The sequence below is a fragment of the Hippichthys cyanospilos genome, chromosome 11, assembly GCF_059441005.1.
Source record: "Hippichthys cyanospilos isolate Australia breed blue-spotted pipefish chromosome 11, RoL_Hcya_1.0, whole genome shotgun sequence".
NCBI classification, from domain to species: Eukaryota; Metazoa; Chordata; class Actinopteri; order Syngnathiformes; family Syngnathidae; genus Hippichthys; species Hippichthys cyanospilos.
The window spans coordinates 49,953-75,000 of record NC_142379.1 but is presented as its reverse complement, the minus strand read 5'-3'; the positions used below and the strand labels follow the sequence as shown (position 1 = coordinate 75,000).

The following is a 25,048-nucleotide window of genomic DNA, read 5'->3' as shown; positions in this document are numbered from 1 at the left end:
AGCACCTGCCGACGCCCGACGACGTCCGGCTCCTCCTCACGAACGCCGAGAACCTCCGGAGCCTTCTGGACGCCGGCTCCTCGTTCTCCGAGTCGGATGGGACGCCCTGCAAGAGAGAACGAGGGGTCAACCTCAACCGGAGTCAAATTCGCGGGTGGAACGGGAACCCCGAGACCCCCCCTCCGCCCCCCCCATTTCATGGTTTATCACGAAAGTCCACCAGTTGATGGGACGAGATTCTTTTCCGCGGGAGCGGGACGGCACAGGAGCGAACGAATGCCTAATCCGTCCGCTCCCGCGAGTCACAACCTCAGAGGGACGGTCCGTGCCGTCAAAGCCTCAGCCCCGCAGCCCCGGCGCTTCGAGTAGAAGGCCGCGATTTTGCACAAAGGGTTTGGGTGCTCTCCGAAGCGAGGACTTACCCAATCTTCCCCGCGTCGGAGCGAGCCGCAGTCGTCTTTGCGGAGGCTCCTCCTTCTTACGTCCTCTCGCTCCTCGCACGCCAACAGCTGTGTCCAAAAAAAAAGAAAGAAACCCACAAGAAATAAAGGAGGGTGACTGATTTATTTGACTACATTTTGGCTAAGGCTCACTCACCTTGTGCTTCACGCCCAGATCCGACGACGAGCACTCAGTCGACTTGTGGACCGCGCTCGGACACGCGAACACGGCTGACCACGCACACACAGACAGACAAACAGCCAGAACACAACAGCCGTTGGCAATCCTTGGTCTCGCTCGAACCCAAAGCTTTACGGAAATCTATGAACCGAGATAGTCCCAAACACGGTTGTCTCGTTACAGAGCCAAGCCCGCCCTCCGCCAATCGGCTGACAAGTTTGAAGCCAACTCCGTCGAAGCAGGCGCCGCCGCACGCGCGGCAACCGCCGGCCGGCAAAAAGTCCGAAGGCTGTTGAGCGAGCAAAAGGCGAAGTCGCTTTGCCATTCCTCTCGTCGCTTTCTCCCCGGCGCCGTGCCGTGCCGGGCCGGGCCGGGCCGGCTTGCTCGCCCCTCGAGAGCTCCGCCCACCGAAGCGCCCGGGCTCTCAACAAGTCCGAGCAAGTTCCCCCCCCGTCGACACGGCGGAGGGGCGCGCGAGCGAGGCCGCCGATGCGCGGAGAGCGGCGTCCGACGCTCACCTGAGCCACGAGTGCGGGGGCCCGCGGCGTCCCCGCCCGCCGCCGACCCGTCGCCGCGCTCGGCCTCCGTCTGCGGCCGGATGGTCCCGCTCGGGCCGGGGGGCTCGCGGCCGTCCGGCGCCGACGCGGTTCCGAGTCCCGGGGAAGAGCGGAAGCCCGCGGCGGCGCTCGCCTTCCTGGAGCGTCGGCCAGACCCCGCGCCCGCGCCCGCGCCCGCGCCCGCGGCCGCCATCTTCCCTGCTGGGTGCCGCCGACTGCCGAGCGTTCGCCTTCGCCTTAGCCTTCGCCCTCGCCCTCCAAACAAACCCCGCCCTTTCACCGCCCAAAACTCCCAAAAGCGCCGCAAAGTCTCCCTTGGCGATTGACGTTGGATATTCAAGCGAAAAGCACCCCGGCTCCTCTTCTCCGGCGTCTTTCGACTGCTTCATTTACTAGTTTTGCTTTTGTACAATTTGGCGTGTCAATAAAGGTTGGTAAAAAAAAATACCCTCGACCACAACATGGCCGGACCTTCACAATAAAAGACGCTCTTCCGTCTTCCTTAGCAAAATAAACAATGGATCAAAAAGAAGCTCGATGCGGAATGAAAAATATATTTCGCATACTTTAAACTTTTACGGTGCCAGCTCGATATTTTGGAGTCTCGACGTGGCCTGGCCTTCGCAATAAAAGATGCTCTTCCGTGTTGCTTAGCAAAATAAACAACAGATCCAAAAGCAGCTCGATGCGGAACCCACGATGAATGAAAGAACAAAAATAAAAATCACCCTCGTACTTTGAACTTTTCCGGCGCCGGCTCGGTATTTTTGAGTCTCAACGTGACACATTAATACGAAGTTCCTTCATCATAGTTTAATTACCTTGAAACCCCGTAGGGAAACAGCTGCTTTTTTTCATGGAATGACGCCCCCCCCCCCAAAAAAAAAAAAAAAAAAACAATACAAAAAACAAACAAACTGTGACTCTGCATGATCGCTTTATTGCATTTAGGTGTTTTGAGATGGATTGAATCGATTTTATTTTTTGAATTCGCCAATGGGCAAATTAGGACGAGCGCGCAACACGGCCCCCGTCCACTTGGCGACGCTACCACAAATCCCAGCGAAGAAAAAGAAAAGCAACAATGGCGGCCCCCTGACATCGTCCGCCGAGGCTGGCTTGACAGGTCGGAGGTAAAAACACCCCAGTCAACCACTTCCATGCCAACGTTCACATTTATACGACTTGAAATAAATCAATATGCTTGGCCGCTCGCGCAAGGACGAGCCCCGGAAAACAAACTTTTGCACGACCGTTACAAGTCGACGGTGTTGGGCAAGTCGCTTCAAAACCGCAACCCATTATTTATGACTTATTGCTGACGTTTCAAAGCAACGTGCGACGTTACAATATCACCGTATTTGAAATGGAATGCAATTCCATACCTGCAAATACGGATTAGCCATTCTAAACGTGGCTCACTACGGTCCTTGCGCATCCGGCGGAAGATTGGCTCAAGCCTTAAAACAGTACGAATCATTTGATCTGCATTGTATCGTACACCTTCAATGGCTTCGCTTCGCAGCACAGCGATGCGTCGTTCATGCCGCGGGCGAAAAAAAAAAAAGTTATGGCGTTCCACAATTTCAACGCTAATGTTCAAATTCCAGTTCAGGCGGCTGGATTAGAGACAGACGTTTCAAACATCTTCCGCCTGCTGTACATCTTTCTGTACGCTTTTGAAGTTGCGAAGACGACGACGCGAGGCAGCGTAATCCCGAGGCGCGACGTTCGATGGACTCCGACCGTATTTTGATCCTTGGCCGTCGCCCTCGTTGAAGTTCCGCCCGCGTCTGTCCGATTCAACTTTGGAGCGGCCTTTCATCCGGCGACGTGAGCGAACGACGGCGCTCCGCGAGGGACAGGCCGAGCGAGCGAGGGAGCGAGCGAGCGGTCGCTTGACGTCCGATCGGAAAAGCGTCCGCTCCGGTCCGGCTCTTGGCAGCCGGCCATGCGTCCGCTGGTGGAGGTGGTGCGCCTGGGCCTGCTGCCCTACCGGGAAGCCCTGCGCGTCCAGGAAGCCTACGTGGGGCGGTGCCGGGCGGGCGGCGGCGCCCTCCACGCGCTGCTGCTGTGCCAGCACCCGCCCGTCTACACCACCGGCATCCGGCAGAAGGGGCGCCCCCCCGCCCAGCTGGAGCGCCTGCGTCTGCTGGGGGCGCAGGTCCACGGGGCCGACCGGGGGGGCCTGACCACCTTCCACGGCCCCGGCCAGCTGCTCTGCTACCCGGTCCTGCACCTGGCCGCCTTCAAGAAGGTGCCCGCCCGCCCGCCCGCCCGCCTACCCTCCATCGGAACCGCGCTGACCCGTGGCTTTGGCGCAGAGCGTGCGCTGGTACGTGTCCCGGCTGGAACAGACGGCCATCTCGGCGTGCGCGGCCTTGGGCGTGGAGGCGTCCACGTCCCCGCACACCGGCGTCTGGGTCGGGGACAACAAGATCTGCGCCATCGGTACGTCCTCCCCCAAGCCCCTTCCCCACCCGCTCGCTCTCCCTCCTTTTTTTTTCCCGCCCCCGCAGGCATCCGCTGCTCCCGCCACGTGACGTCGCACGGCCTGGCCCTCAACTGCGATACGGACCTAACGTGGTTCCGTCACATCGTGCCGTGCGGCCTGGAGGGCAAGGGCGTGACCTCGCTGAGCGCGGAGCTGCGGCGGCGGGCCGGCGTGGAGGAGGCCGCCCCGCACCTGCTGCGCGCCTTCGCCCGCCACTTGGACTGCCGGCTGCTGGACGACGGGCGCTGACGCCGTCAACATTTTCTCCCCGCCACGGAGGCCGGCCCAGGAAAATGCTCGTCGGCGGGCAGCAAGCCTCATATTGGGGAACGATGGGGTGTAACGACACGGACGATATTACCGGAATGTGAACGTGGCGCCAAGAAGCATGATGAGGACAAATGTTCAGTGCCTGCGTGCGACAAATACAGGTGCTGCTCACAGCACGGACGGCTGTTCTCGGTCTGCGTGTGTGTGTGTGTGGGGGGGGGGGGGTTGCTTTACAATCACAAAAATAAAATAAAATAAAAAAATCGAAACGCTGGCTTGCTCCCGTCCCAGCGTCCACGCGCGTGTTGTCGATTCGACAAAGGCTTTCCTTTCCCGTGACGGTCGGCGCTTCGAGCGGCCGCAGGGGGGCGCTCTTCCCTCCCTGCCTCCATCGCGCTGCCCGGGTGGTCTGCCGCCAATGCAGGCAGGGAGGAGGCAGGTTCGAAGGAGGACCCTCGATCCGGACGAGACGAGATTCGGGCCGGGATGGCGGCGGACTTGTTCGGCGCTCGCTGCCCGGACGAGTCGTCGGACAGCGAACCGGAGCAGGAACCGGGCGCTCCGCAAAAACTCATCCGGAAAGTGTCCACTTCCGGTCAGATACGCAGCAAGGTGAGCCCCTCGCCCGGGAACGACTTGGTACGACACTTGTTGCAATAAAAAGAAAAACGTCGCGAGCGGAAAGGCCGAAAGCAAGCGTCGCCTCCGCCTCCGCTTGCCCCTCGGCGTGACGCGCGCGCAGCGGAAACGCGAGCGCCGAGTGGCCGGCCGTTTGTCATTTACCGCCGGAGGCCCGAGGCGCAGCCTCGCCCTTTCCTGCCTGCTTGCCGCCGCTCGCGTTCCGGCGGCGGCGGCGGTCGACTCGTGGCTCGCGGCTCGCGGCTCGCGGAGCGCTCCGTCTCGCAACTCGGCGCGTTCGGAAATGGCTTTTGTTCTTCTTTGCGGCTCCGCGCCACGTAGCGGAAACGCCGTTTTGGGGCTTCGGCTTAAGAGAAACAAACTAAATGACAAGTGTCCCACCGCGCACAGCAACAAATGCAACCGAGTGGGCTACGGCACCTGCGGATTCCCCTAGTGGCAGATTTCGCCTGCCCAGTAAATACCAAAACAGCGATGAAAATATGAAAGGCCCGGAGGTCGTGGAAAACGTTTACTAGTATCCGCTTCCTCGCTGATGTCGGGGCGACCCGCCCCTCCAAATGCAATCGAACGGCCTTCAATGACTCGCAGATCAACGTGCTCGTCAGCGACGGTGTAGACCTGACTCGAAATATCAAATGCGAAGCCCTCGCGGCGTCAGTCAAAATCCCCGAGAGTCAACCCGTTCGGACAAGCCACGCTGCAGAGTTTGGCGCCCCATACAGCGGCTGTGACGGGCGCGTGGAGCTTGCTACCGCGGTTTGAATTGTGGACACCAGTTGAGTTGTCTTTGCTTTGAGAGTAGGCCGTTTCCCCGCCTGCGACGGGCCGGGTCTGGGCTCACGCCTGCCGCTGACTTCTTGTGCCGCCGCGTCAGACGGTGTTGAAGGAAGGCGACTTGATGAAGCAGACCACTTCGTTCCAGCGCTGGAAGAGGCGTTATTTCAAACTGAGGGGGAGGACGCTTTACTACGCGCAGAGCGCCAAGGTGAGCGCCGGATCGGGCCGGGCGCAGATCGGGCCGGGCGCCGCCCTCCGTCGCTCGCGGCTCACGTCGCGCCCCCCGCTTGCAGTCCATCATCTTCGACGAGGTGGACCTGACGGACGCCAGCGTGGCCGAATCCAGCACCAAGAACGTCAACAACAGCTTCACGGCGAGTCCCGGCCGAGCGCGCCCCACTAACCAACCCTAGCCCGGCCCGGGCGTGACGAGCTCAGCCCCCCGGTCTTTCCGCCTCTTTCGGCTATTGTAGCGGACTTTTATCGCCGGCCGGCCTAACGAACGCGCGCGCGTGCACGCAGGTCATCACTCCGTGCCGGCGCCTGATCCTGTGCGCGGACAACCGCAAGGAGATGGAGGAATGGATCTCGGTTTTGCGGAGCGCCCAGAACCGACAAAACTACGAGGTTGGCGCGCGCCTTCAAACGGCCGTTGCCGATTTGCGGCTCGGCTCGGCGGAAGGGTTCATCGTTGGCGGCCCGTCTCCTTTGCGGTCGGCACGCGGCCGGCGGCCGGCGGCGCGCTTTCCTCAGCGGCTCTGTGCGTCTTGCAGTCCACCCAGTACAGCATGGAGCACTTCAGCGGAATGCACAACTGGTACGCGTGCTCGCACGCCCGCCCCACCTACTGCAACGTGTGCAGGGAAGCTTTGTCGGGAGTCACCTCGCACGGACTCTCCTGCGAAGGTAAGTGCGGAGGGCTCAGCGATCGAGCTCCCCTTGTCTAAAGGCGAGCCCGAGGCCCCGCTGGCCTGATACTAAGGAACGTTGTCAGCGGCGCGCGGTCTTGACTTGCGTGCGCGCGCAGCGCGCGCGGCCAGTGTGTAAATTCAAGGCGCACAAACGTTGCGCCGTCCGAGCCACCAACAACTGCAAGTGGACGACGCTGGCGTCCGTCGGGAAGGACATCGTGGAGGACGAGGACGGGGTGAGTCTCGGGAAGGTCGCGGCGCCGCGCCGGCGACGGAGCCCTTACCGCGCCCGCCCGCCCGCCAGGTGTGGATGCCGCACCAGTGGCTGGAGGGAAACCTGCCCGTGTCGGCCAAGTGCGGCGCCTGCGACAAGACCTGCGGCAGCGTCCTGCGGCTGCAAGACTGGCGATGTCTCTGGTGCAAGGCCATGGTAAGACGGGCGAGTTTCGGGGGCGCGGCGCCGGGCCCGCCGTAAACGCGCCGGCCGTCTCCCTCAGGTGCACTCGGGTTGCCGGGAGCATCTGTCTGTCAAGTGTCCGCTGGGCCAGTGCAAAGTGTCCGTCATCCCGCCCACGGCGCTCAACAGCATCGACTCCGACGGTGAGACCCCCTAACCCGCGCCGCTCCCGTGCGGCGACTTTGCTCGGGGACGGGAAGACGTCCTTCCCCGGGGCGCGTCCGCAACCCGGACCTTGCCGTCCGTCGGGTTCTTTTGGAGTTCCCGGGGAGGATACGATATCCCGGATGTTTTGCGAGCGCGCCTCTCTCGCCGCGCCCGACTCAAACGCCGACCGTGGCAATCGTTTAGATCGGGCGTGTCGCAAGAGGGCGGAGCTCGGAAACGGGCAGGAGGAGGTCCTCCCTTTACCCGTGTCCTACTAACCCACAAGCAGAAAGATACAAACTCCCACTTTGGCGCGACGTTCGGCAAGACCCCCTTTAGGAAGGAAGCCGTGAACGGGTCGGGCCGCGTCCCGGAAAAAACTCGGCGGCGTTCCTCCCGTTTCCCACTGCGCGCAATGCGGCCGAGTCCTCACGCCGCGGTCCCGCTCGGCCGCAGGTTTCTGGAAAGCATCCTGCCCTCCGTCCTGCACCAGCCCTCTCCTGGTCTTCGTCAACTCCAAGAGCGGAGACAACCAGGGCGTCAAGTTCCTGCGCCGCTTCAAGCAGCTGCTCAACCCCGCGCAGGTTTTCGACCTGATGAACGGAGGACCCCACTTGGGGTGAGGCGCTCGGCTCCACGCGGCCGCGCGTCCCGCTAACGTGCGGCGTCTCGCCGCGGCTTCCGGCCAGGCTGCGCCTCTTCCAGAAGTTCGACACCTTCAGGATCCTGGTGTGCGGGGGCGACGGGAGCGTGGGTTGGGTGCTGTCTGAGATTGACACGCTGACGCTGCACAAACAGGTGAGCCACCTTCTCGGGCGTCTTCCCGCCCCCGGCGTCGCGCTCACGCCGCCGTCCGTCCCTGTTGCGTCCCAGTGCCAGCTGGGGGTTCTGCCTCTAGGGACCGGCAACGACCTGGCCCGAGTTCTGGGCTGGGGGTCGGCCTGCGATGACGATGCCCAACTACCTCAAATCCTGGAGAAACTGGAGCGGGCCAGCACCAAGATGCTGGACAGGTGAGGCGCGGCGGGGGCCGCGGCTCGACCGCCGGCTTTGCCCACGTTGCCGACGCGCTCGCAGGTGGAGCGTCATGGTCTACGAGAGCAAGCTGGCGCAGCGGAGCCCGGCCTCCGACGCGGCCGAGAACTGCGGCGACGAGTCGGAGGTGAGGCGCCGCCGCCTTCCTCGTGCGAAAAAGCGCACAAGAACCGTTACGCCGTCTCGGACATCGGCGGCGCGGAACGGGACAGAGGAGGGCGGACGAATGAGAGAGACGTGTCGAATTTGGAAAAGCGGAGCCGGGGTTAGGGTCGGGGTCCGACCGTCGCCTCCCGCCTCCCGCTGCGGATTTCATGCGCGCGGTTCTTGCCCCGCCCCCGAGTCGCAGGAAGGCACGCGAGCGCCGCGACCCGGACGCGCGGTGTCGATCGGGCTTGGATGCTGTCATTTGATTTTTCCCGAGGAGTAACGGTAGCTGACCGCCTCCCGTCGCCGGTGCGTCCAGGTGCGGCAGATTCTGACTTACGAGGACTCGGTGGCAGTTCACCTCTCCAAGATACTGACGTCGGACCAGCACTCGGTTGTCCTTTCTTCCGCCAAGTGGGCCAATTTTCTCCCGCCGTCCTCGGTGCGCCGGCTTCGTCCTTGACATGGGCCCGCCCGCCCGCAGGGTTCTGTGCGAGACGGTGAAGGACTTTGTGGCGCGGGTGGGGAAGGCCTACGAGAGGAACGCCGAGCCTTCGCGGGAGTCCGACATCATGGCTAAGAAGGTAGGGCTGCGGGCGACCGCCCCGCCGGTCGGTAGGACGCGCGGCGCCGACTTCCCGCCGTCTTTGCAGTGCGGCCTCCTGGAGGAAAAGCTGGACCTCCTCCTGAGGACCCTGACCGAGGAGTCTGAGGCGTCCCGGCGAGCGGCCTCGCCTCTCCCCCCGCAAGAAGGCGGCCCCCTGGGTTTGGTGCTGCCCCTCCTCCGCGCGCTGCCGTGCCCCGCCCCCGACTCACCGCCGGCGACGCCCATCTTTAAACCTCGCGAGCAGCTGATGCTCCGAGCCAATAGCCTGAAGAAGGTCATCCGGCAGATCGTTGAGCACGCCGAGAAAGGTCAGCAACTCGGTTCCCGCGCGCTCCGCGTCTCTTCTTGAACGTTCCGCCGATGCGGCTTGTGCGTCTTCTCGGCGGGCTTTTTTCATTTGTATTTTTTTGCAGCCGTGGACGAGCAGAACGCGCAGACGGCGTCCGCCTTCTCTGGCGTCGCGGCGGACGGCGGGACGGCCCAAGACCAGGAGGACGAGGGCCGCGACAAACGGCGGCCGGCCGGCCCAGGTTCGTTTGCCGCCTCCGCTGCCGATTTTCATCGGGATGAGGTTCAACTCTGCTTTGCAGCCGGCAAGACGGCGGCGTGCGAGAAGCGCGCCAGTCGAGCCAGTCTATCGGCGGGCAGCTCCGTATCCCTCCCGGTCCACGCGGCCGGCCCGGACGGCGTGCCCGCGCTCGGCCCCAAGATCCTCTACCCCGGTGCGATGCCCGTGCCCCGGCCGCGCGCGCGCACGCGCTCCTTCTCTAACTGTGAGCGCGCGCAGGTCTGCGGGCGAGCGTGTCGTCCACCCTGTCTCACACGTCCGTCATCGGTCGATTGCTGCTCAACGGCGAGTCGCTGGCGTCGTGCGACCCCGACAACATGTAAGGCCGCCGCCCGCCCGTCCTTTGCACCTGGAGTCCCAGTCGAGAAAAGTCCTCTCGCCGGGGAGGCCGCGCGGCTTTGCCTTTCGTCAACAGGCTTCAAGCTTATGCTCCGCGGGCTTACGCTCCGCGGGCTTACGCCCCGCGCTATCGCTAAAGCGCGGCGGGGCAACCCTCCGAGTGGCCTTTGCGTTCGGGTCGGAGTGACGGAAGGCGGCGCCGTCTTTTCGGCTCTGTGCGCGCAGGGCGTGCTACACGGAGAAGTGCGTGATGAACAATTACTTGGGCATCGGTCTGGACGCCAAAATTTCTCTGGACTTTAACAACAAGCGAGACGAACATCCCGAGAAGTGCAGGTGAGGAGGCCGGGCCGAGCCGGGCCGGGCCGGGCGACGGCACCCGCGGCGCGCCTGACGCGGGCCCCGGCGTTGCAGGAGTCGCACCAAGAACATGATGTGGTACGGCGTTCTGGGAACCAAAGAGCTGCTGCACCGAACCTACAAGAACCTGGAGCAGAGAGTTCTGCTGGAGGTGAGACGCGTCCCGAGAGGGCTTTGCTTGGCGCGCGAGACCCCGCCCGCCCGACCGACCGACCGACCGCCGTCCTCTCTACGTGTGGTGTGCGCAGTGCGACGGGCGACCCATCCCCCTCCCCAGCCTGCAGGGCATCGCCGTCTTGAACATTCCCAGTTACGCCGGCGGGACCAACTTCTGGGGAGGAACCAAAGAAGACGACGTGAGCGGGCGCGCTTCTGTCCGTCCGTCCCTCGTCCGCCTTCTCCCGCTCGTCCCTCACCCGCCGCGTTCACAGACCTTCGCCGCGCCGTCTTTCGACGACAAAATTCTGGAGGTGGTGGCCGTGTTCGGCAGCATGCAGATGGCCGTCTCGCGGGTCATCAATCTGCAACACCACCGCATCGCGCAGGTAGGCGCTCTGGCACGAGGCCGACGTTCCCTCTCGTTTTCAAGGCGTCGCGGCATTCACGCGAGCCGTCGAGCGACGGCACGGACGGCTTTTAGACCGCCGGTTCGGGCCCACGGGGGTCCTAAGCCCGCGGGCCGGCCGACCTCTCGGCCTTTTTAAAAAGCGCGGACCGTCGCGAGCTCCCGGCCTTCCTCGCGGGCGGGCGGGGGCCAGCTCGAAGCGGCGCGGACGGCGGCTGCTGCTTCGGCTCGGACGGAATCGCCTGACGTGGCGGGCGCGCGTACGCGGCAGTGTCGCACGGTGACCATCGCCATCCTGGGGGACGAGGGCGTTCCCGTGCAGGTGGACGGCGAGGCCTGGATCCAGCCGCCGGGCTACATCAAGATTCTCCACAAGAACCGCAGCCAGACGCTCACCAGGGACCGCGTGAGTCCCGGGGCCGGGGGCTTCCGCTCCCGGGGCGGCGGGCCGGCGGGGCGGCGCCTCCTCAGCCGTCTTCTGCCGCAGGCCTTCGAGAGCACCTTGAAGTCGTGGGAGGACAAACAAAAGTGCGAATTTCCCCGGGACCCGGCGCTGGCCGCCCCCCTGGCCAACCATCCTGAGATCCTCTCGGAGGAAGAGGCGGCGGCGGTGCGAAACTTGGCGCAGGCGGCCGGAGTCCTCATCGGCAGGTGAGGGCGCTCGCGCGCGCGGCTCTTTCGCCGCCTTTGTCCCTCGGCGCCTTTACTCGCCGTTTGTCTGTACGTGTCAGCATCTGTCAGTTGGCGCAAAGTCACCGCGATCTGGAGCAAGAGCTGGCTCACGCCGTCAACGCCTGCTCCAAATCCATGGACCGCGTCTACGCTCAGTCTGGAGCCATCGGGGTACGAAAGGCCATTCCGGCCAAAGCCGTTCTCCGGGTTTTCAATGCGGCTCGGACAAAAGGATGAGCGGTGAAGGAAACGAACAATAGCGTGCAATGGCAGCTAAGAGCCGTTTTGATCTCTCCGCCGTTGCCCTCTAATGAATGAAGGAGAAAAACAATCTAAATCAGTCCTTGGGACTGAAAAGAGGACCTGATAATTGGCCAGTAAGACCTTTTACGAAGGGGATAAGCAAGAGCCACGAGCGGCTTCCTCTCCAGGAGGACGGAAGACGCCGGGGCAACGGCATCCGTTTTCAAGGCCGATCCAGATTCTCGCCTCAGGCGCTCGTTTTTATTACATAGAGTTGGGGGGGGGCTTAGGAAAACTCTCCCCTCGGGAGAGTTTGGGGGGGAGGCTTAGGAAGCCGCCGGCGGCGGCTGGAATCGCGCAGCCCCATAAGATGCGTCTCCGGCGTTTAGGCGGCGAGCTGCGGCGCGGCGGTGGCCATGGCCAAGGACGTGAGAGCCCTGCTCAGCGAGACGGAGCTGCTCCTGGCCGGAAACATGTCCATGGTAACGCAAACGCTCGCCCGAGCAAAAGTCCCGATCCGCCGGGCTTTCCGCTGAGCGCCCGTGCGTCGACAGGCCTTGGACGAGGGCCAACGGGAGCAGTTAAACGGAGCGCTGAGCCGCGCGCGTCTGCGTCTGGGCGGCCTGGCGGACGTCCCCCGGCTCAACCTGGCCCTGCGGCCGCCCGACCAGCAGGTAGCAAAAGCGCTCCGCTCGGCGGGCCGTCGGACGCCCGTGGCCTCACTTCGCCGGTGCGCAGGACGCCCCGGCCGACCCGGCCAAGCACGGCCGCGGCGCCAAGTTCCGACTGGTCCCCAAGTTCAAGAAGGACAAGAACAACAAAGTCAGAGAGGCGCGCGGCTCTCTCGCTCTGCCAGGTGAGACCCGGGCAGGGGGGCCGGGCGAGGGGCCCGGCCGGGGCCTAACCCGCGCCCTCCCCTCAGTTCACCGGTGGGGCACGGAGGAGGTCGGGGCGTGGCTGGACTTCCTTTGCCTGCCCGAGTACAAAGACGTCTTTGGCCGCCACGACGTGCGAGGGAGCGAGCTGCTGCACCTGGAGCGGCGAGACCTCAAGGTAAGCCGGCGAACGCGGCGAGACCTCGAGGTAAGCCGGCGAACGCGGCGAGACCTCGAGGTAAGCCGGCGAACGCGGCGAGACCTCGAGGTAAGCCGGCGAACGCGGCGAGACCTCGAGGTAAGCCGGCGAACGCGCCGCGCTCACGTGTGGCGCTCACGTGTGGCGCTCACGTGTGGCGCTCACGTGTGGCGCTCACGTGTGGCGCCCGTGCGCAGGACCTGGGCGTCAGCAAAGTGGGCCACCTGAAGAGAATCCTTCAGGGCATCCGGGAGCTGAGCCGCGACGGCGGCGCCGGCGAGGCCTGAGCTCCGCCCCCTCGGTGGCCCCGCGCGGCAAACGAGCCTTCCGCTCCGCCTTTTGCGTCTCGTCGCCGAGCGACGTCGAGGCTTTTTTTTCTATTTATTTAGTCACGGGCCATCGAGCTTTTATTTTTCTTTATGCAGAGAAGAACATTTTCAGTAAACATTTCATGAGCATTGGAAAGAAAATGTGAAAAAGACAAATTTGTATTTTGGTCCAAAAACATTTTGTGTTTGTTATTAAAAGTCCTTTCGCACACTTGTACCTTTAGTCATCTGATCGTGTTCTTTCACGCTGACGCTATTGGGTGCTTTTTTGGAGGGCCGATGTACGCGGCGCTCAAAAAGGTGGTCTAGCGCCGTGATTTAAAACAAAAACATTAAAAGCCACTGCGCTTAAAAAAAAAAAAAAGGTGTGGCGTGAAAGTTTGGAGTCCAAAAGTCAACGTTGAATAAAAGGCCGCCGTTTACGCGGCCCGCCCTTCGGCATTTGGGCGGGGTGGAACTCGGCGGTCTTCTTGGACGGACGTCCGCAACGGGAGGAGAAAAGCCAAAAGCGAGAGCTCTCCATCGGATACGCGCCAAGAAGAGGAAGGCCAGCCGAAGAAGCGCAGCCAAAAGCTATTACTGTTAAGACCCGCGGCGTCCAGCGCGTCGTCCTATCGGTTGCCGCCGGCGGGGGGGCGCAGCACCGGCCCGCGCGTGCGCGCTACCTGTGTCAGGACCTGAAGACGTGGACGGCCCTGATGACAAACTGGCGGCAGATGGGACACTCGTTCATGCGCTTGCCGCATTTGGTGCACGTTATCATGTGACCGCATTCCAGCAGCACGCAGTCGATGGCCGCGTCCATGCAGATGCGACACAGGTTGTGATCCGAGCCCGCCGGAGCGCCGCCGTCGTCTGGGGGGGGGGGGGGGGGGGGGGGGGGGGGGGGCGTTAGACGGGAGCCTCTCGCCGCGCGTCCAACGGCATCTGCGAGCGCCTTTGTCTCACCGCGGTTGGCGCTGCGGTCCCGGTAGAGGCGGGCCACTCTCTCCATCAGCTCCCACTTCTCGCAGCAGCCTTTGAAGTTGACAAAGTTCCTGGCCAGAATTTCCTTCAGCTGCCGCACGCTCAGCGCCTCCACGTCGTCCTCGCCGCTCAAGTCCGACAGAGAGGCCCTGCGGCCCGCCGGGTCCCGCGCCTCCTCCGCGTCACGCGGCTCCCCCGCCTCCTCCGCATGGGGCGCAGCCTCCGCCTCGGTCTCCTCCGCCTCGGTCTCCTCCGCCGCCCCTTCCTGGAGGGAGAAGACGGCGGGCGCACCGGGTCAGCCGGCGCAAAGCCCCCGGCGTCGCTTTCCATGCGTCACATCGCCCGACGGCCGCTTTTGCGACTTGGACGCCGTCGCTCGTCCACACCTTCAACCGGTCCGAGGACTTACTCAAAATATGCCGCCTGCGTTGACGGACGCCATTGGGTTCATCGCCAATCATTTGAATTTATCGCCCGACGGGCGGTCAACGGCACGGGCCTCAAAAGTATCTAGCGGTTGTCGGTCGGGCCCCGGTCCGGACAGAGAAACCCTCTCTGCTTCGTACTACTCGATACCAAAGTAGCAGCCCTCGCTTTCAAAAAGGGCGGCGAGCGTTCCCGAACCTCCTACCTGATCCGGGTCCCGGTCTGGGTCTCGCCGCGGGAGCGCCTCCGGGTCCCGGTCGGAGGCGCTCTCGGGAGTCCCCGCTCCCGGGGTCCGGTCGGGGGGTCGGGCGTCCGAGCGCGGGTCGCCGGCGGGGGTGGCGCTCGGGGCTTTCGCCAGGCGAGGACTGCCGACTCAGGATCAGTTCCACCAGCTCCTCCTGCGGGGGCGCAGCTTTTCGTGGCAAACGCGCATCCAATGTTCGCGCGTTAAAGCAAAGAGTAAAGGAAGGGAGAGGCGCCGCCAGAAGGTCACAGGCCAATTGCTCCGATGTCGGTCCGGGTCAAAGGAGGACGAGGACACGCTCGCGCGACGTCGGGCCCTGGTCCGCTTCGTTTTCTAGAAGCGCTTCTGAAGGCAGACGGACGCGCGCGTCGGAGGACCGCGAAGGGGAGAGACCTCCGAAGCGAGCCCGACGCGGCAAATGAAGAAAAGGCGCGCCCCGATACGAAATGTCGCCGATTCCCAAATTGGCGACAAGACTTTTGCAGAAAGCAAATTGCGGCCGGCGGGGGCGGAGCTACACGGCGAGTCCAATTTGGGCCCCTCTCGCAGCATTTTGCTCGGGGTGACCCCCCCCCCCCCCCGGTTTCGCGGCGCGGTACCTTCTCTCGGCAGAGGTGCGTGGCCACGTGGTGCAGGTGCAGGTAATCTCGCAGCTCCTTGACTTTCAGCTTCATCAGCTCGGCGCGTTGCAACAAGCGGCCGTGGAAGCGACGGCACGTGTGACACAGGCGGGGGCGGGGCTCCGATTGGGCCGAGCAGCGGCCGCAGTAGTTCTCCTTGCAGTCGGCGCACACGTGCTGGCGGGAGCGCCGCGCGTACGTGGTCGGCCAGAGGGCACGCCGGCGCTCGCCGTCCGAGGCTTACCTTGGCGGCGCTGGGCGCGTCCAGGCGGCGCCCGCAAGCCTTGCAGGCCTGCCCCGGCCGCTCGGGGGGCGGGGTGGGCCGTCCGCTGAAGGCCGAGTTGGTGTAGGAAAGGGGGTGCGGCTCGGCCGCGCCGGCCCGGTTATCCGCCGAGTCCAAGCACAGCCACTGACAACATGACGCCCACATTTCTGGATACAAACGACAATGGCGCGACGCCCTTATTTGTGACTTTGCTAGCGGGGAGCGGAAGGGGGGGCGCCCACCGGTACATCATAAGACTAGTCTGTCAAAGGAGGTAACCCTCTTTCTCACTTTTTTTGTTTTTTTAAGAAGGTGGGAACTTCCTGGCAAATAGTTGCGAATTGTTCATTCTTTCCAACCGATCATACAAGTGAAAACAGGTACGTCCCGGTGTGGCAAAAGGCACAGGATATTCCTCACATTATAGCTCAGAAACGTCCTCTTTATTGGTTTGGGGAACTGGGATCTTTACAAAGGCCACTTGCGCTCGTGTTTTGAAAGCATACACTTAGGCCGGGGGAGCCCAGGAGCAGCGGCGGCGGCGGCGGCGGCGGCGGCGGCGGCGGCGTCGAGCCCGACGCTGCCCGTTTACCATGTCGCCCTCGTCGCTCTCCAACACAGCCGATCGACATGATCGGCGCTCGGGCATCCCTCGCCAAAGTACGTCTGCGTACTGGCTTCCAACGTGTCGTTTTGATAACGTCGATAAAGTGAAACGTGGACTTTTTTTCCCCCTCCGCTTCCTTAGTCCTCAAGCGTTGCTCTGTTGACAAAGGCAAGACTTCGTCGGCGTGGACGTCGGCTGGCGTCGAGAGAAACTTGACCGTCTTGTCGTTAGCCTTCCTTGTCGCTTTCCGCGGCGCGCTCGCACGCAGGTGTCGCGTTTAGCACGGGAAGTGACTCGGAAACCTTCGTTCGAGGGCGAACTTCGACGACAGAGGAAACTTTGTCCCCCCCCCACCCACTTGTCGCGTCAACTTCGGGGCTTGACGTCAACGCCGGCCAACTTTCAAACTTTTCAGCGTGCTAAGCTAAGCGAGCTAGCGCGGCGGCTTGGTCACGAAAGCAAAAAGTTGAGCGGGGAGCTTCACGAGGTAGACGCGAACCAGAACGGAAGGGGAGAGAAAAGGGAAACAAACGCCGCTCTCACCTGGCTGTCGCCGCTTTGGCGACGGCTCGCGAAGCGAACGGGAACAAGGTGGCCGACGATGTCATCAGGTGGTCGTCCTACGTCATCAGGTCGCGTGCAGGTGATCCGGCCGCGAAAGGCAGTAGGCCGATGACGTCATATCAAGGCGCACCCGACCGGCCCGCATTGTTTACGGCAAACGAGTTGACGATGTTTACATAAATATATGGCGACAGAGCCTCTCGCCCGAAATGGTCCGAAACGACACAACGGCCCTGTTAAGTTTCGAAAAAATGACAATACGTCACAAGTAGCGGCTCTAAAATACAAGAGCTTTGTATATCGCACTCCACACTTGCCGGCTCAATTTGCATATCGCACTCCACACTTGCCGGGTCAATTTGCATATCGCACTCCACACTTGCCGGGTCAATTTGCACGCGGCTCCGGCAAGAGTCAAGTCACTGAAGCGCTCCCCCAGTCGCCGGAAGCGCCCGCCGCGACGCTCCAGCGTTGCCGGCGGCCAGACGAAGTTCCGTTCACGTTTAGGAACGACGTTCAATTGACTTAAATTGGCACAAATGACATGGTTCTGAGGCCAGATCGCACTGTTTAATGATTCCGTTTATTGCCCTCATTGTCACCAAGAGAGGAGGAAAAAAAAAAAAAAAAAACATTTAAAACAGCCGTTTTATTTCTTTTGTACAGTAAGAAAAGTGTCTGGGACATCCAGACCACACGAGACAACAACCCGAACAATAACGCGCCCCGACCCGGTCCGGGGGCCGAGCCTGGACCGGAGCGGACCGGGAGTTGGGGGTGGGGTGGGGGAGCAAGGTGTGGACCAGGAGCAGAAAGCGCCAACTTGCGGGGAAAGGAAGCAAAAGAAGATGGGGCAACGTGCTGCTGGGCTTGCCAATTTGGACTTTGCTCTTTCTTCTGGTGGTCCACACTGACACAAGCAAAGCTTTTTGGGCCTTTTCTTTCCCGCTCTTCCGGCGTCCGCCCGCCACAAACGCGTCACTGCTGCAACGGAAGACACATGGGCAGATCAACAACAAGCGCCGCCGACACCAAGCGGCCCGCCGGCGTCCGCGTTTGGCGGGACAGTCGGGTCACCCCCGTCGCACCTTTCTCAAAAGTTGATCGGCGGCCGCTTTGGGAGCCGTGGGCCCGGCCCCGGCCCGCACGATAACAGTTCTCGGCTTAGACGCTCTAAACAAAAAAGGCAAATTCTCCCTTTTTCCCGTCTTCGGCCGTCGGTGGAAGCTGGTAGCAAACGGGACAAAATTCATTCCTAGATTGCCCTCAAAAAGGCAAACGGTCCCCTTTTCCCGTCTTGCGTCATCAGCGGAAGAAGAAATCCCGTTCTAAATCGCCCCGGCTTTTGGCCTTTATTGCCCTCATTGTCGGCAAAAACGCACGCCGCCTTTTGGTCCGGGCGGGCCCCCTCGGGCGGAAAGGAATTCAATTCCGTTCTCAACGGTCGCGAGGTCGATCGCGGCAACCGGCGACGCTAGCTATGCCGTCGCGGTCGGCTCGGAGAAGCGGGCCACGCCACGGAAAGCTGAAGTCGGCGGGCGGGGCCCAAAAAGGCCAACGTGCGCGGGCGAGAGAACGCCGCACGGGCTCCCTTCGCGGCCTTTGGGCCGAAATTTCGCAGGGGACAGAAAACGCCCATTACCCGTACGAGCCGACCATTTCACCCGGTCTGCCGCCCTTTGCAAAGCAAAGTTTTTCGACAGATACACGCAGACCGCCGCTTGGCACTTTGCTAGCGAAAAGGGAAAGTCCTTTTTGGGTCATCTGGAACTGTCAGCCCCTTGCCCAGCATCTCCAAAACTTTCGTTTTTCAAGAGCGCCGTACCTCGGTCGCCAAGCAAATTCTTCGGAACTATCGCGCCGTTCAACTCGCACGTTTCCCCGCCGGGTCAACGCATGGGATGCGCTCGACGCGCACCGGTTTTTATTGATTTTTTTTCATACCTGACTCCACTCGCGTTTGTTTTGCGATGACTCGCCTGGGGAACGGAACTCACCCCCCGCCGGCCGGGCGGCAACCCGTCCAAATGATCCTAACTCGGGCAACTATGCATCGCATGGACCAAAATTCCCAAGGTTATGAGATATAGTACATATTTACATGCGAGCGTCCTCCCACACGCCAAAGCATTCTCGGCTACAACAATTCCAGCTTCGGCATCGCCACGCGATCTGGAGAGAAACTGCGTGGTCTGGTTAATATGATTCAAATTGTGGCTAAGAATGAATATCTGCGCTGATTGAAAAGAGCAAGAAGAGGCCGAGGGAGATGAGGAGGGCGAGGTCCGTCCGTCCGTACGTAGGGCTAACGGCGTCGTCTCCCGGCCCGAGTCGGCCCCCGCGCCGGCCGACCCCCGCCCCGCCGCCCGCCCGCCCCGCCCTTCAGTCTTGAGCTTTTTCCCGGGAAATCACCTCCTCTCGTGGCTTGGCGCCCCCAAAGATGGCCGAGTTGGGGTTGGCCACCTGGTTGAGAGGCTCCGACACCGTCCGGGGCTTCAGCTGCAGGCGCGGCCTCTGGGCGCGCTCCTCTGAGGGGGGGACAAAAACACGCGTCAGTCTCAAGCTCGCCCGCGCACCGACCCGAATTCCATCCCTTTCATCCTTCAAATGCTCCGCACGGGCAAACTTTCATCTCTTCCGCTAACCGAACACGACCACAAGAAGTCCTTTTTACGGTCCGCGTCCGATCCAAAATGTTCTCACAAGGACAATTTGAGACCATCGTTGGGGTCGGCGAGTCCCGGAAGTCGGCAAAACCCGCCGGGACGCTGAAATCGCAGCGTTCGGACCATCGGGCCCCCGCCGCGTCGTCGTCGATGGCCCCTTTCGCACCAAACGCTCCAGTAACTGGCGAGTTCTCGGTCGGGCGGGAACTTGCTGGTCTGCGGCCCTCGAGTGTATTTTATTTTATTTTTTTATTATTCATACCGAGGGACGGCGGAGGGGGCTAGCTCATTCAAATCGGACCGATGACGTGAGGCGGGGGGAAGAAAGTGCACCCCCCCCCCCACGGAGTTTTATTTGTGCCGCAATTGCGAGCGGGCAAAAATAATTTTGTGCGCACAATAAAGTATTGAGAGAGCAATAAGCGTTTGAGCGAGCAACGAGGATTTTGAGGAAAAAGTTGCTGGCTCAAGGGGTCCGTTTCTCGCTCGCTATAATTCCGGCAGTTGAAATTGCTTGCGGCTGGACGCGCGACATTCACCGGACGTCAACGTTGCCCGACGGGAAAATGACTTGCAATTAGCAACGCAAGTCAAGGATGCGCAGGCAAAGGTTTTCCTCAAGCCAGAAATGAAGCCAACGCAACAATTTTTTCCCAAGACGGTCAAAACTCAACAATAAAAATAAAGTCCAGTACAGCACTGCACCGTATTGGCGTTCTTTGATAAACTGCATCTTTTGGACCACTTTTTCCAGTTCATATACATGTTCTGAATACTGTACTTTTTGTTGAATGAAAAGGGACGGTATATTTTTGGATTTCAACGCTGGTGCTTTGTTAACATACTTGAACTTTCACGCGGGACAGGTCCCCGCTTCCCACATCAGGAAATTCCGTCCTAAGGAAAGATTGGACGACGCAAATAGGATTCCTTACTTACCGTTTACAGAACGTTTCGTTGGCAATGCAGCGTTACGGATAAGCGGCTGCGCAGAAGCGCAAACTGGCAAAGTCGCTCTGACGCATCTGCTAAACGCGCGGCGTTATTTCCCACAAGGTATTCGATCGCGCAAGTAAGATTTGATTTTTTTATGTTACGTGTGGCCTACGTTCGAAAAGGACACGAGCCGAATTTGTCACGGTTGAATTACGTTTGCGGTTTGGCATCGTTTCCCACCGCGCCGGCCCTAACGGCGGGCGGCACGATGGGAAAAGCTAGCACCTCACGCCGCCCGGCAGCCGCGACGTACCGTCAGACGGTTCCCTGAAGTCGCTCATCCCTCCGCGGGGCGGACCGTCTCTGAAGCGCCCCATCCCGCCGCCGCGCCTGTCGCCGCGGCCGCGACTCCGCCCTCCCGAGTAGTCGTCGTCACGGAAACCTGAAAAGCAGACGGCGAGGAGGCGGCTGAGCGCGGCGGCCGGCGCCACTTCGCCCGCGCGGACGCACCTCCGCCGGGCTGGTCCATGAAGTCGTCGCGCCCTCCTCGCGGGCCGCCTCCCCGGTGACCTCCCTGGCCTGCGGACGACGCGCCCGTTAGGCCGCGCGCGCGGGACTTTCCGACCGACCGGCGGCGCGCCGGCGTACCTCGAGAGTCGTCTTTGGGGAAGCCGAAGCCGCTCCCGCCCCGCGGTTGCCTCCGCCCCTCCGCGATGTCCACCCGAAGCAACCTGGAACCTAAATCCTGCCGGGCGGAAAGCCACAAAGACGGTGAGCGCGCGGGCCGCGGCGCCAAAGCGACGGCGGGCGATGCACTCACGGCGCCGTCGTACGCCAAGGCTTCCTTAAGAGACTCCAGGTCGTCAAACTCCACGTAACAGAAACCTGCGGGAGGAAGATGTCAGCCGCCGCCCGTGGGCCCGAGCGCCAAGGATTTCGGTGTCCGACTGGCTTTAAAGCATCGCTCCGCTCGCCATACATCAAAGCTCCCGCGTCGGGGCAAATCCAACACCACCGAGAACGGCGGCGCAGATTACGGCCGGATGCGTTTCAGATGACTTGGCTCGGTCTACTTTTGCCGAGAAAGGGGGGCCGGCTCACCTTTGAACTTGTCGGTCTCTTTGTCGCGCACCAGTCGGACGCTGCGGATGCTGAGGTCCTTGAAGATGTTGTCCAGGTCCCCCTGGACCGTGTTTGACGGCAAGTTGCCCACGTAGGCGGTGAAGGGCGGCTCCGTGGGGAGCTCCTTCACGCGCCGACCTCCGGGGGGGCCGCCGCCACCGCTGCGGGGCCTGCGGGGGAAGCGGGGGCCGGCGTGAGAACTGGCACGGACCTAAAGAGCGGGCTGCGCACCGGGAGCCAAAATCCCGCAACGGCGGGCCGGCGCGCCGTCCCCAAACCGCCGCCGCAGCCATCCAACGCAAGGAGAAAGACGCCGACGTCTTGCGTGTCATCCCGGCGCCTGACTGAAAACAAAAATGGGTTCGCTACGAGGAAACGGCTTTGCAAAAACTACCGCGATGGATGAAAAACAGGAGGGTCTCTTTAACCTGGCACGCTCTTTCTAAGAACAAATGATTTGATTTATTCCTAACTATAAAGAATATCAATGCCGAAACATGCGAGGGCAAATCCAATTTCTTCGGTAGCCGAAAAACGCAAAGCGCAGACTCGGGCAGAAGTTGCACGCGAGCAAACGCGTGTCACAGAAGTCCGGGGAGTCACGTACCCCTTGCCCCGCCGTCCCCTCGGCCTCTTTTGATTTTTAAGAGATGGCGGCGCCCAAATTGGTCCCGCCCCACACGACCCCAGAACGATATACTTTCGGTCTCCCGGGCCTCCGTTCGCAACGCGGTCAAATTGGCACGCTCTATCGGCGTGGATCGTAGACAATTGTTGTCGCGCGTACAGCACCAAACCACGCAATGACATTCTTACGCTGACGGTTGAGGTAGGCGACGCCGATGGCTGAGCCAAGTCAAGCGTTGCACTCTCGCTTTCGAATCCCTAACTTTTCCATAACGATTCGAGTCGTCGCTGACCCTCGGCGACTCGGAATCGCGTCACACTGTCCGGTCTTCGACGCGTTTATTGGCTGCTCGGGACGGTTGGCTCATTCCAACGACGGTCGCGCGGACGAGAACGAGAGAGGGGAAGGAAACGAGCGGACTCCCGACGGCCGCACAGCAGCTGGATCCGGGAGCCATGCGGGAGCGTCGGGCCGGCGCTGCCAGATCAGCACATGACATGCCAATGCCTTTACCTGGAACGGATAAAGGTTGCGTGGAAACGGCACGCGGCCGGAATCTTACGACGTCATTTGTTTTTCTCGGCGAAATCACTGGAAACGCGCGTTTAAGAGCGAGCTGCCGCGGGGTGGTGATAAAACGGCATTCGCGTTCTTCCGGTGGGGGAATCGGCGCGGCGAGCTTGGCGACGGACCGAGTTCATGTCGTAAATCAGCCCGCATCAGCCATCGCGATGCCGCAGCGTTGGGCGAACGCGAAGGACCGCAACGGCTCCGATGTCCTCCTGCACGCACGCGCCACTCGAATCGACTCGGCGGCGGCGGCGGCAACGACTCCAACCGTTTAGTACACGACAACGCGACGACACGCTACTGCGTGCGTGCGTGCGCGCTCGGCCAGCCTCGGCCACGCGGGCCACGCGAACCGCCGCGGATTCCTCGCGGATATCGTGCGCGCGGTGGGCTCAGCTGCGAGAGCTCGCCCCGTTAGCACTGGAGCTCGTTAGCCCGTGCTGGCGCTCGCTTCCCTCGCCGCCTGGCCCGCCCCGCTTAGCAGCCGCGGCGCGGCGAAGCGGCGGTCGAAGGGCGACGGGGTACGAAAGGGCCGCTCGGACTCACCCTCTGCTGCCGCCGAAGCTGCTGTAGGCCCGGTCCCGATCATCATAGTCGTAGTCCGCCATTACTGCTGCTGCTGTGTGTGTGTGAGCGCGTGCGTGCGTGAGGGAGGGAGGGGGGCGTACATGAGGCGGGGCCACGAGTGGGCCTTGACGTCACGCCAGGGAAGCCTTTCGGTGTCCGCGGCGCGCCTGATCCGTTTGACCCATTGGACAGCCAGCTGATTAGAAAAACAACAAAGGCGACTCATGGTGCATTCACAGAAGGCGGGAAATGGGACCGATCCCCCTCGGATTGAAAGTCAGATACGAATCGCATCCCTGTTATCAGCGCCACGGCTACATTTAAAACCGCAACAACAACGAAAGGCCATCTCTTGATGTAGAAAAGCATGCAGGCTACGGTTTCTAACTCGGAAGCCGATAGGAACGCAGCTCACTTGAGTAACCTCTGAGTACCCAAGGTAGAAAAGCGCTATACAGGTGAAAGTCCGTTTACTTGGACCGGCCGGCGTCCTCAAAGCGTTTCGGACGGATGTAAACCGGATGGCCCATTCTGATCATTTGCTGTTTGTTTCGGCTCATCGCGACACAGTTCCACCTCCGGCAAACCTAACTCGGTCACGTTCTTCTTCGGAAGGTTCGACCGATATTGAACTTCTCTTCGGCGATCGTCCCCGAATACCTTCGCGCGCGCGGGACAATCATCTTCACAAAGTCGGTACCAATCCGTCACGATGGCACGTTGAAGTGATGATCAACAGTAATCTGGTTATAAATGATGACAAACCTTAATGTTCACCTTGAGGGCGTATTTCGCACTTTACAAACCCTGCGCAGTGTAGGAAAGCTGCTAAATCCATGACATTTTGCACCACGTGATATTTTGCACAACCGTCCTCCTATGTGTAGTTTCTTCCACTCCATCTACTCCATAATCCATTCAGAATGTAAACCTATCCACTTAGATTCGCTCAATGACTGTCTCTTTGTTGTATTGCCTTCTCTATTATGTGCTAGATTATTTATGAACTTTAGTCCGCTCGGTGAACAGAATAAGAATTTCATGGCGTGGGACGACTACGCATATGACAGTAAAACTGTAGAATCTTGAATATTTATTGGCACAGACGCATCAGCAAATATCCCCGCAGATGTTGTTTTGCAATTGGCGGTCTCCGCGTATCGGATGGAAGTCGGGGTCCTCTTCATTTTCCCGACTCGGGCGGGCCGCCTCGTGCTCACGTCGCATTAAACTAAAGAATTTTAGATGCTCAAAAGTTCCCAAGCACCTTCAAATTCAATGATTTTTGGGGGGTTTTATTCCACCACCCGTGTACATTTTGACAGAGGTCATTCAGACCACGCAGCGACATGCAAGGAACCGTTTCATTTCATTTCAAGTGTCATTGACGGCGGGATGCGTCGGATTCTTCAAGGCGGGCAACCTTTTCTCAGCGGCCATCAGGAAGCGGATGTTGCTTCATGAGCCGGCACGCTTTTCGGTAGGCGGCTGTGCCTTTTCGGGAGTGCTTTGACCTCTTCGCGTTTGAATTGGACGGTGCTTGCGGACGTACTGTCAACATCTGCTACGGCTGTGATTTGGACCGATATTTGACATGAAATGAGCGGACCCAGCGCATGGGGGTCAAATGGAAGATTTGCAGCCGCAGCTCCAGCGTTGAAGTTTGACTTGAATTTCACGAAGAAGAGCATTGCTCCAAAACCATTTCTTTGTGACTACTTTTAATATGCAAGCTTATCCCACCGTGACTTGTCAAAGACGCTTTTGTGGCTCCCGGTGTTTTTTGTTTTGTTTTGCTGAGTATGAGTGCGAGCGGCTGAGATGATTGGTGGATGGAAACGGCTAACGGCTGGCCGCACGGATGACCGGACAGGTGGGTGGGATGAATGATATGGCTAATGACCGCACGGATGGGCGGACGGACGGACGGACGGAGGGCCCGAAGCTAGACGGGCGGAGGGCCGAACGGACGCCGGTGCCGCTCGAACTCGGGTTTGTGGCTACCTGGCGCTGGAGCTGACACTCATTTCGGCGGGGTCAGGGTTAGAGTTG

General features: G+C 61.1%; 5 protein-coding genes across 15 annotated transcripts in view; 2 read left to right on the top strand and 3 right to left on the bottom strand.

Annotated features, from left to right (window-relative positions):
* Nucleotides 1–1,632, bottom strand: part of rnf169 (ring finger protein 169) — a 3,013-nt gene extending 1,381 nt beyond the window's left edge. For both annotated transcript variants that reach the window (XM_088427701.1, XM_088427702.1), the window contains exons 1-4: nucleotides 1,140–1,632; nucleotides 598–671; nucleotides 423–509; nucleotides 6–106 (exon numbers count right to left, since the gene is read on the bottom strand). In XM_088427701.1, the coding sequence (XP_088283827.1) occupies nucleotides 6–106; nucleotides 423–509; nucleotides 598–671; nucleotides 1,140–1,371 (494 nt within the window). In that variant the 5' untranslated portion in view covers nucleotides 1,372–1,632. The remainder of the gene's footprint in view (nucleotides 1–5; nucleotides 107–422; nucleotides 510–597; nucleotides 672–1,139) is intronic.
* Nucleotides 1,633–2,205: 573 nt separating this feature from the next.
* Nucleotides 2,206–4,211, top strand: lipt2 (lipoyl(octanoyl) transferase 2). Of its 2 annotated transcripts, XM_088427706.1 has the most exons (4): nucleotides 2,206–2,311; nucleotides 2,864–3,435; nucleotides 3,503–3,629; nucleotides 3,698–4,211. In XM_088427706.1, exons 2-4 carry the CDS (start codon nucleotides 3,130–3,132, stop codon nucleotides 3,919–3,921), a joined length of 657 nt encoding a protein of 218 aa, XP_088283832.1. In that variant the 5' UTR covers nucleotides 2,206–2,311; nucleotides 2,864–3,129; the 3' UTR covers nucleotides 3,922–4,211. The 2 variants fall into 2 exon arrangements, with proteins under 2 accessions (XP_088283832.1, XP_088283834.1); XM_088427708.1 differs by lacking the exon at nucleotides 2,206–2,311 and having other exon boundaries at nucleotides 2,318–3,435.
* Nucleotides 4,212–4,316: 105 nt separating this feature from the next.
* On the top strand, nucleotides 4,317–13,032 carry dgkd (diacylglycerol kinase delta). 6 transcript variants are annotated; one of them, XM_088427700.1, is made up of 30 exons: nucleotides 4,318–4,554; nucleotides 5,459–5,569; nucleotides 5,655–5,735; nucleotides 5,884–5,988; nucleotides 6,135–6,267; nucleotides 6,402–6,508; nucleotides 6,577–6,702; nucleotides 6,770–6,872; nucleotides 7,333–7,495; nucleotides 7,566–7,674; nucleotides 7,750–7,889; nucleotides 7,954–8,038; nucleotides 8,378–8,472; nucleotides 8,543–8,642; nucleotides 8,712–8,973; nucleotides 9,079–9,195; nucleotides 9,256–9,387; nucleotides 9,453–9,552; nucleotides 9,798–9,908; nucleotides 9,987–10,083; nucleotides 10,181–10,288; nucleotides 10,364–10,477; nucleotides 10,769–10,903; nucleotides 10,985–11,148; nucleotides 11,229–11,340; nucleotides 11,802–11,894; nucleotides 11,967–12,086; nucleotides 12,151–12,268; nucleotides 12,335–12,465; nucleotides 12,684–13,032. In XM_088427700.1, exons 1-30 carry the CDS (start codon nucleotides 4,429–4,431, stop codon nucleotides 12,771–12,773), a joined length of 3,588 nt encoding a protein of 1,195 aa, XP_088283826.1. In that variant the 5' UTR covers nucleotides 4,318–4,428; the 3' UTR covers nucleotides 12,774–13,032. The 6 variants fall into 6 exon arrangements, with proteins under 6 accessions (XP_088283820.1, XP_088283821.1, XP_088283826.1 ...); XM_088427694.1 differs by having other exon boundaries at nucleotides 4,317–4,554; nucleotides 12,151–12,465; XM_088427695.1 differs by having other exon boundaries at nucleotides 4,317–4,554; nucleotides 9,079–9,387.
* On the bottom strand, nucleotides 12,881–16,724 carry rffl (ring finger and FYVE-like domain containing E3 ubiquitin protein ligase). The gene is given in 8 exon segments (XM_088427710.1): nucleotides 12,881–13,670; nucleotides 13,764–13,983; nucleotides 14,413–14,521; nucleotides 14,523–14,605; nucleotides 15,051–15,248; nucleotides 15,316–15,503; nucleotides 15,929–16,099; nucleotides 16,487–16,724. Coding segments are annotated over 7 exon segments (1,023 nt in total). The 5' UTR covers nucleotides 15,969–16,099; nucleotides 16,487–16,724; the 3' UTR covers nucleotides 12,881–13,485.
* A 344-nt stretch (nucleotides 16,725–17,068) lies between these two features.
* eif4h (eukaryotic translation initiation factor 4h) lies at nucleotides 17,069–23,122 on the bottom strand. Of its 4 annotated transcripts, XR_015867219.1 has the most exons (9): nucleotides 22,976–23,122; nucleotides 21,211–21,401; nucleotides 20,930–20,994; nucleotides 20,758–20,854; nucleotides 20,620–20,688; nucleotides 20,423–20,551; nucleotides 18,920–19,035; nucleotides 17,596–17,734; nucleotides 17,069–17,491 (listed from the first exon to the last, which is right to left on the bottom strand). XR_015867219.1 is itself a non-coding variant. In XM_088427703.1 (8 exons), the coding sequence occupies exons 1-8, from the start codon at nucleotides 23,035–23,037 to the stop codon at nucleotides 17,681–17,683; spliced, it is 783 nt and encodes a 260-aa protein (XP_088283829.1). In that variant the 5' UTR covers nucleotides 23,038–23,122; the 3' UTR covers nucleotides 17,069–17,680. The 4 variants fall into 4 exon arrangements, 3 of the variants coding, with proteins under 3 accessions (XP_088283829.1, XP_088283831.1, XP_088283830.1); XM_088427703.1 differs by having other exon boundaries at nucleotides 17,069–17,734; XM_088427705.1 differs by lacking the exon at nucleotides 17,596–17,734.
* Between the last annotated feature and the right edge of the window lie 1,926 nt (nucleotides 23,123–25,048).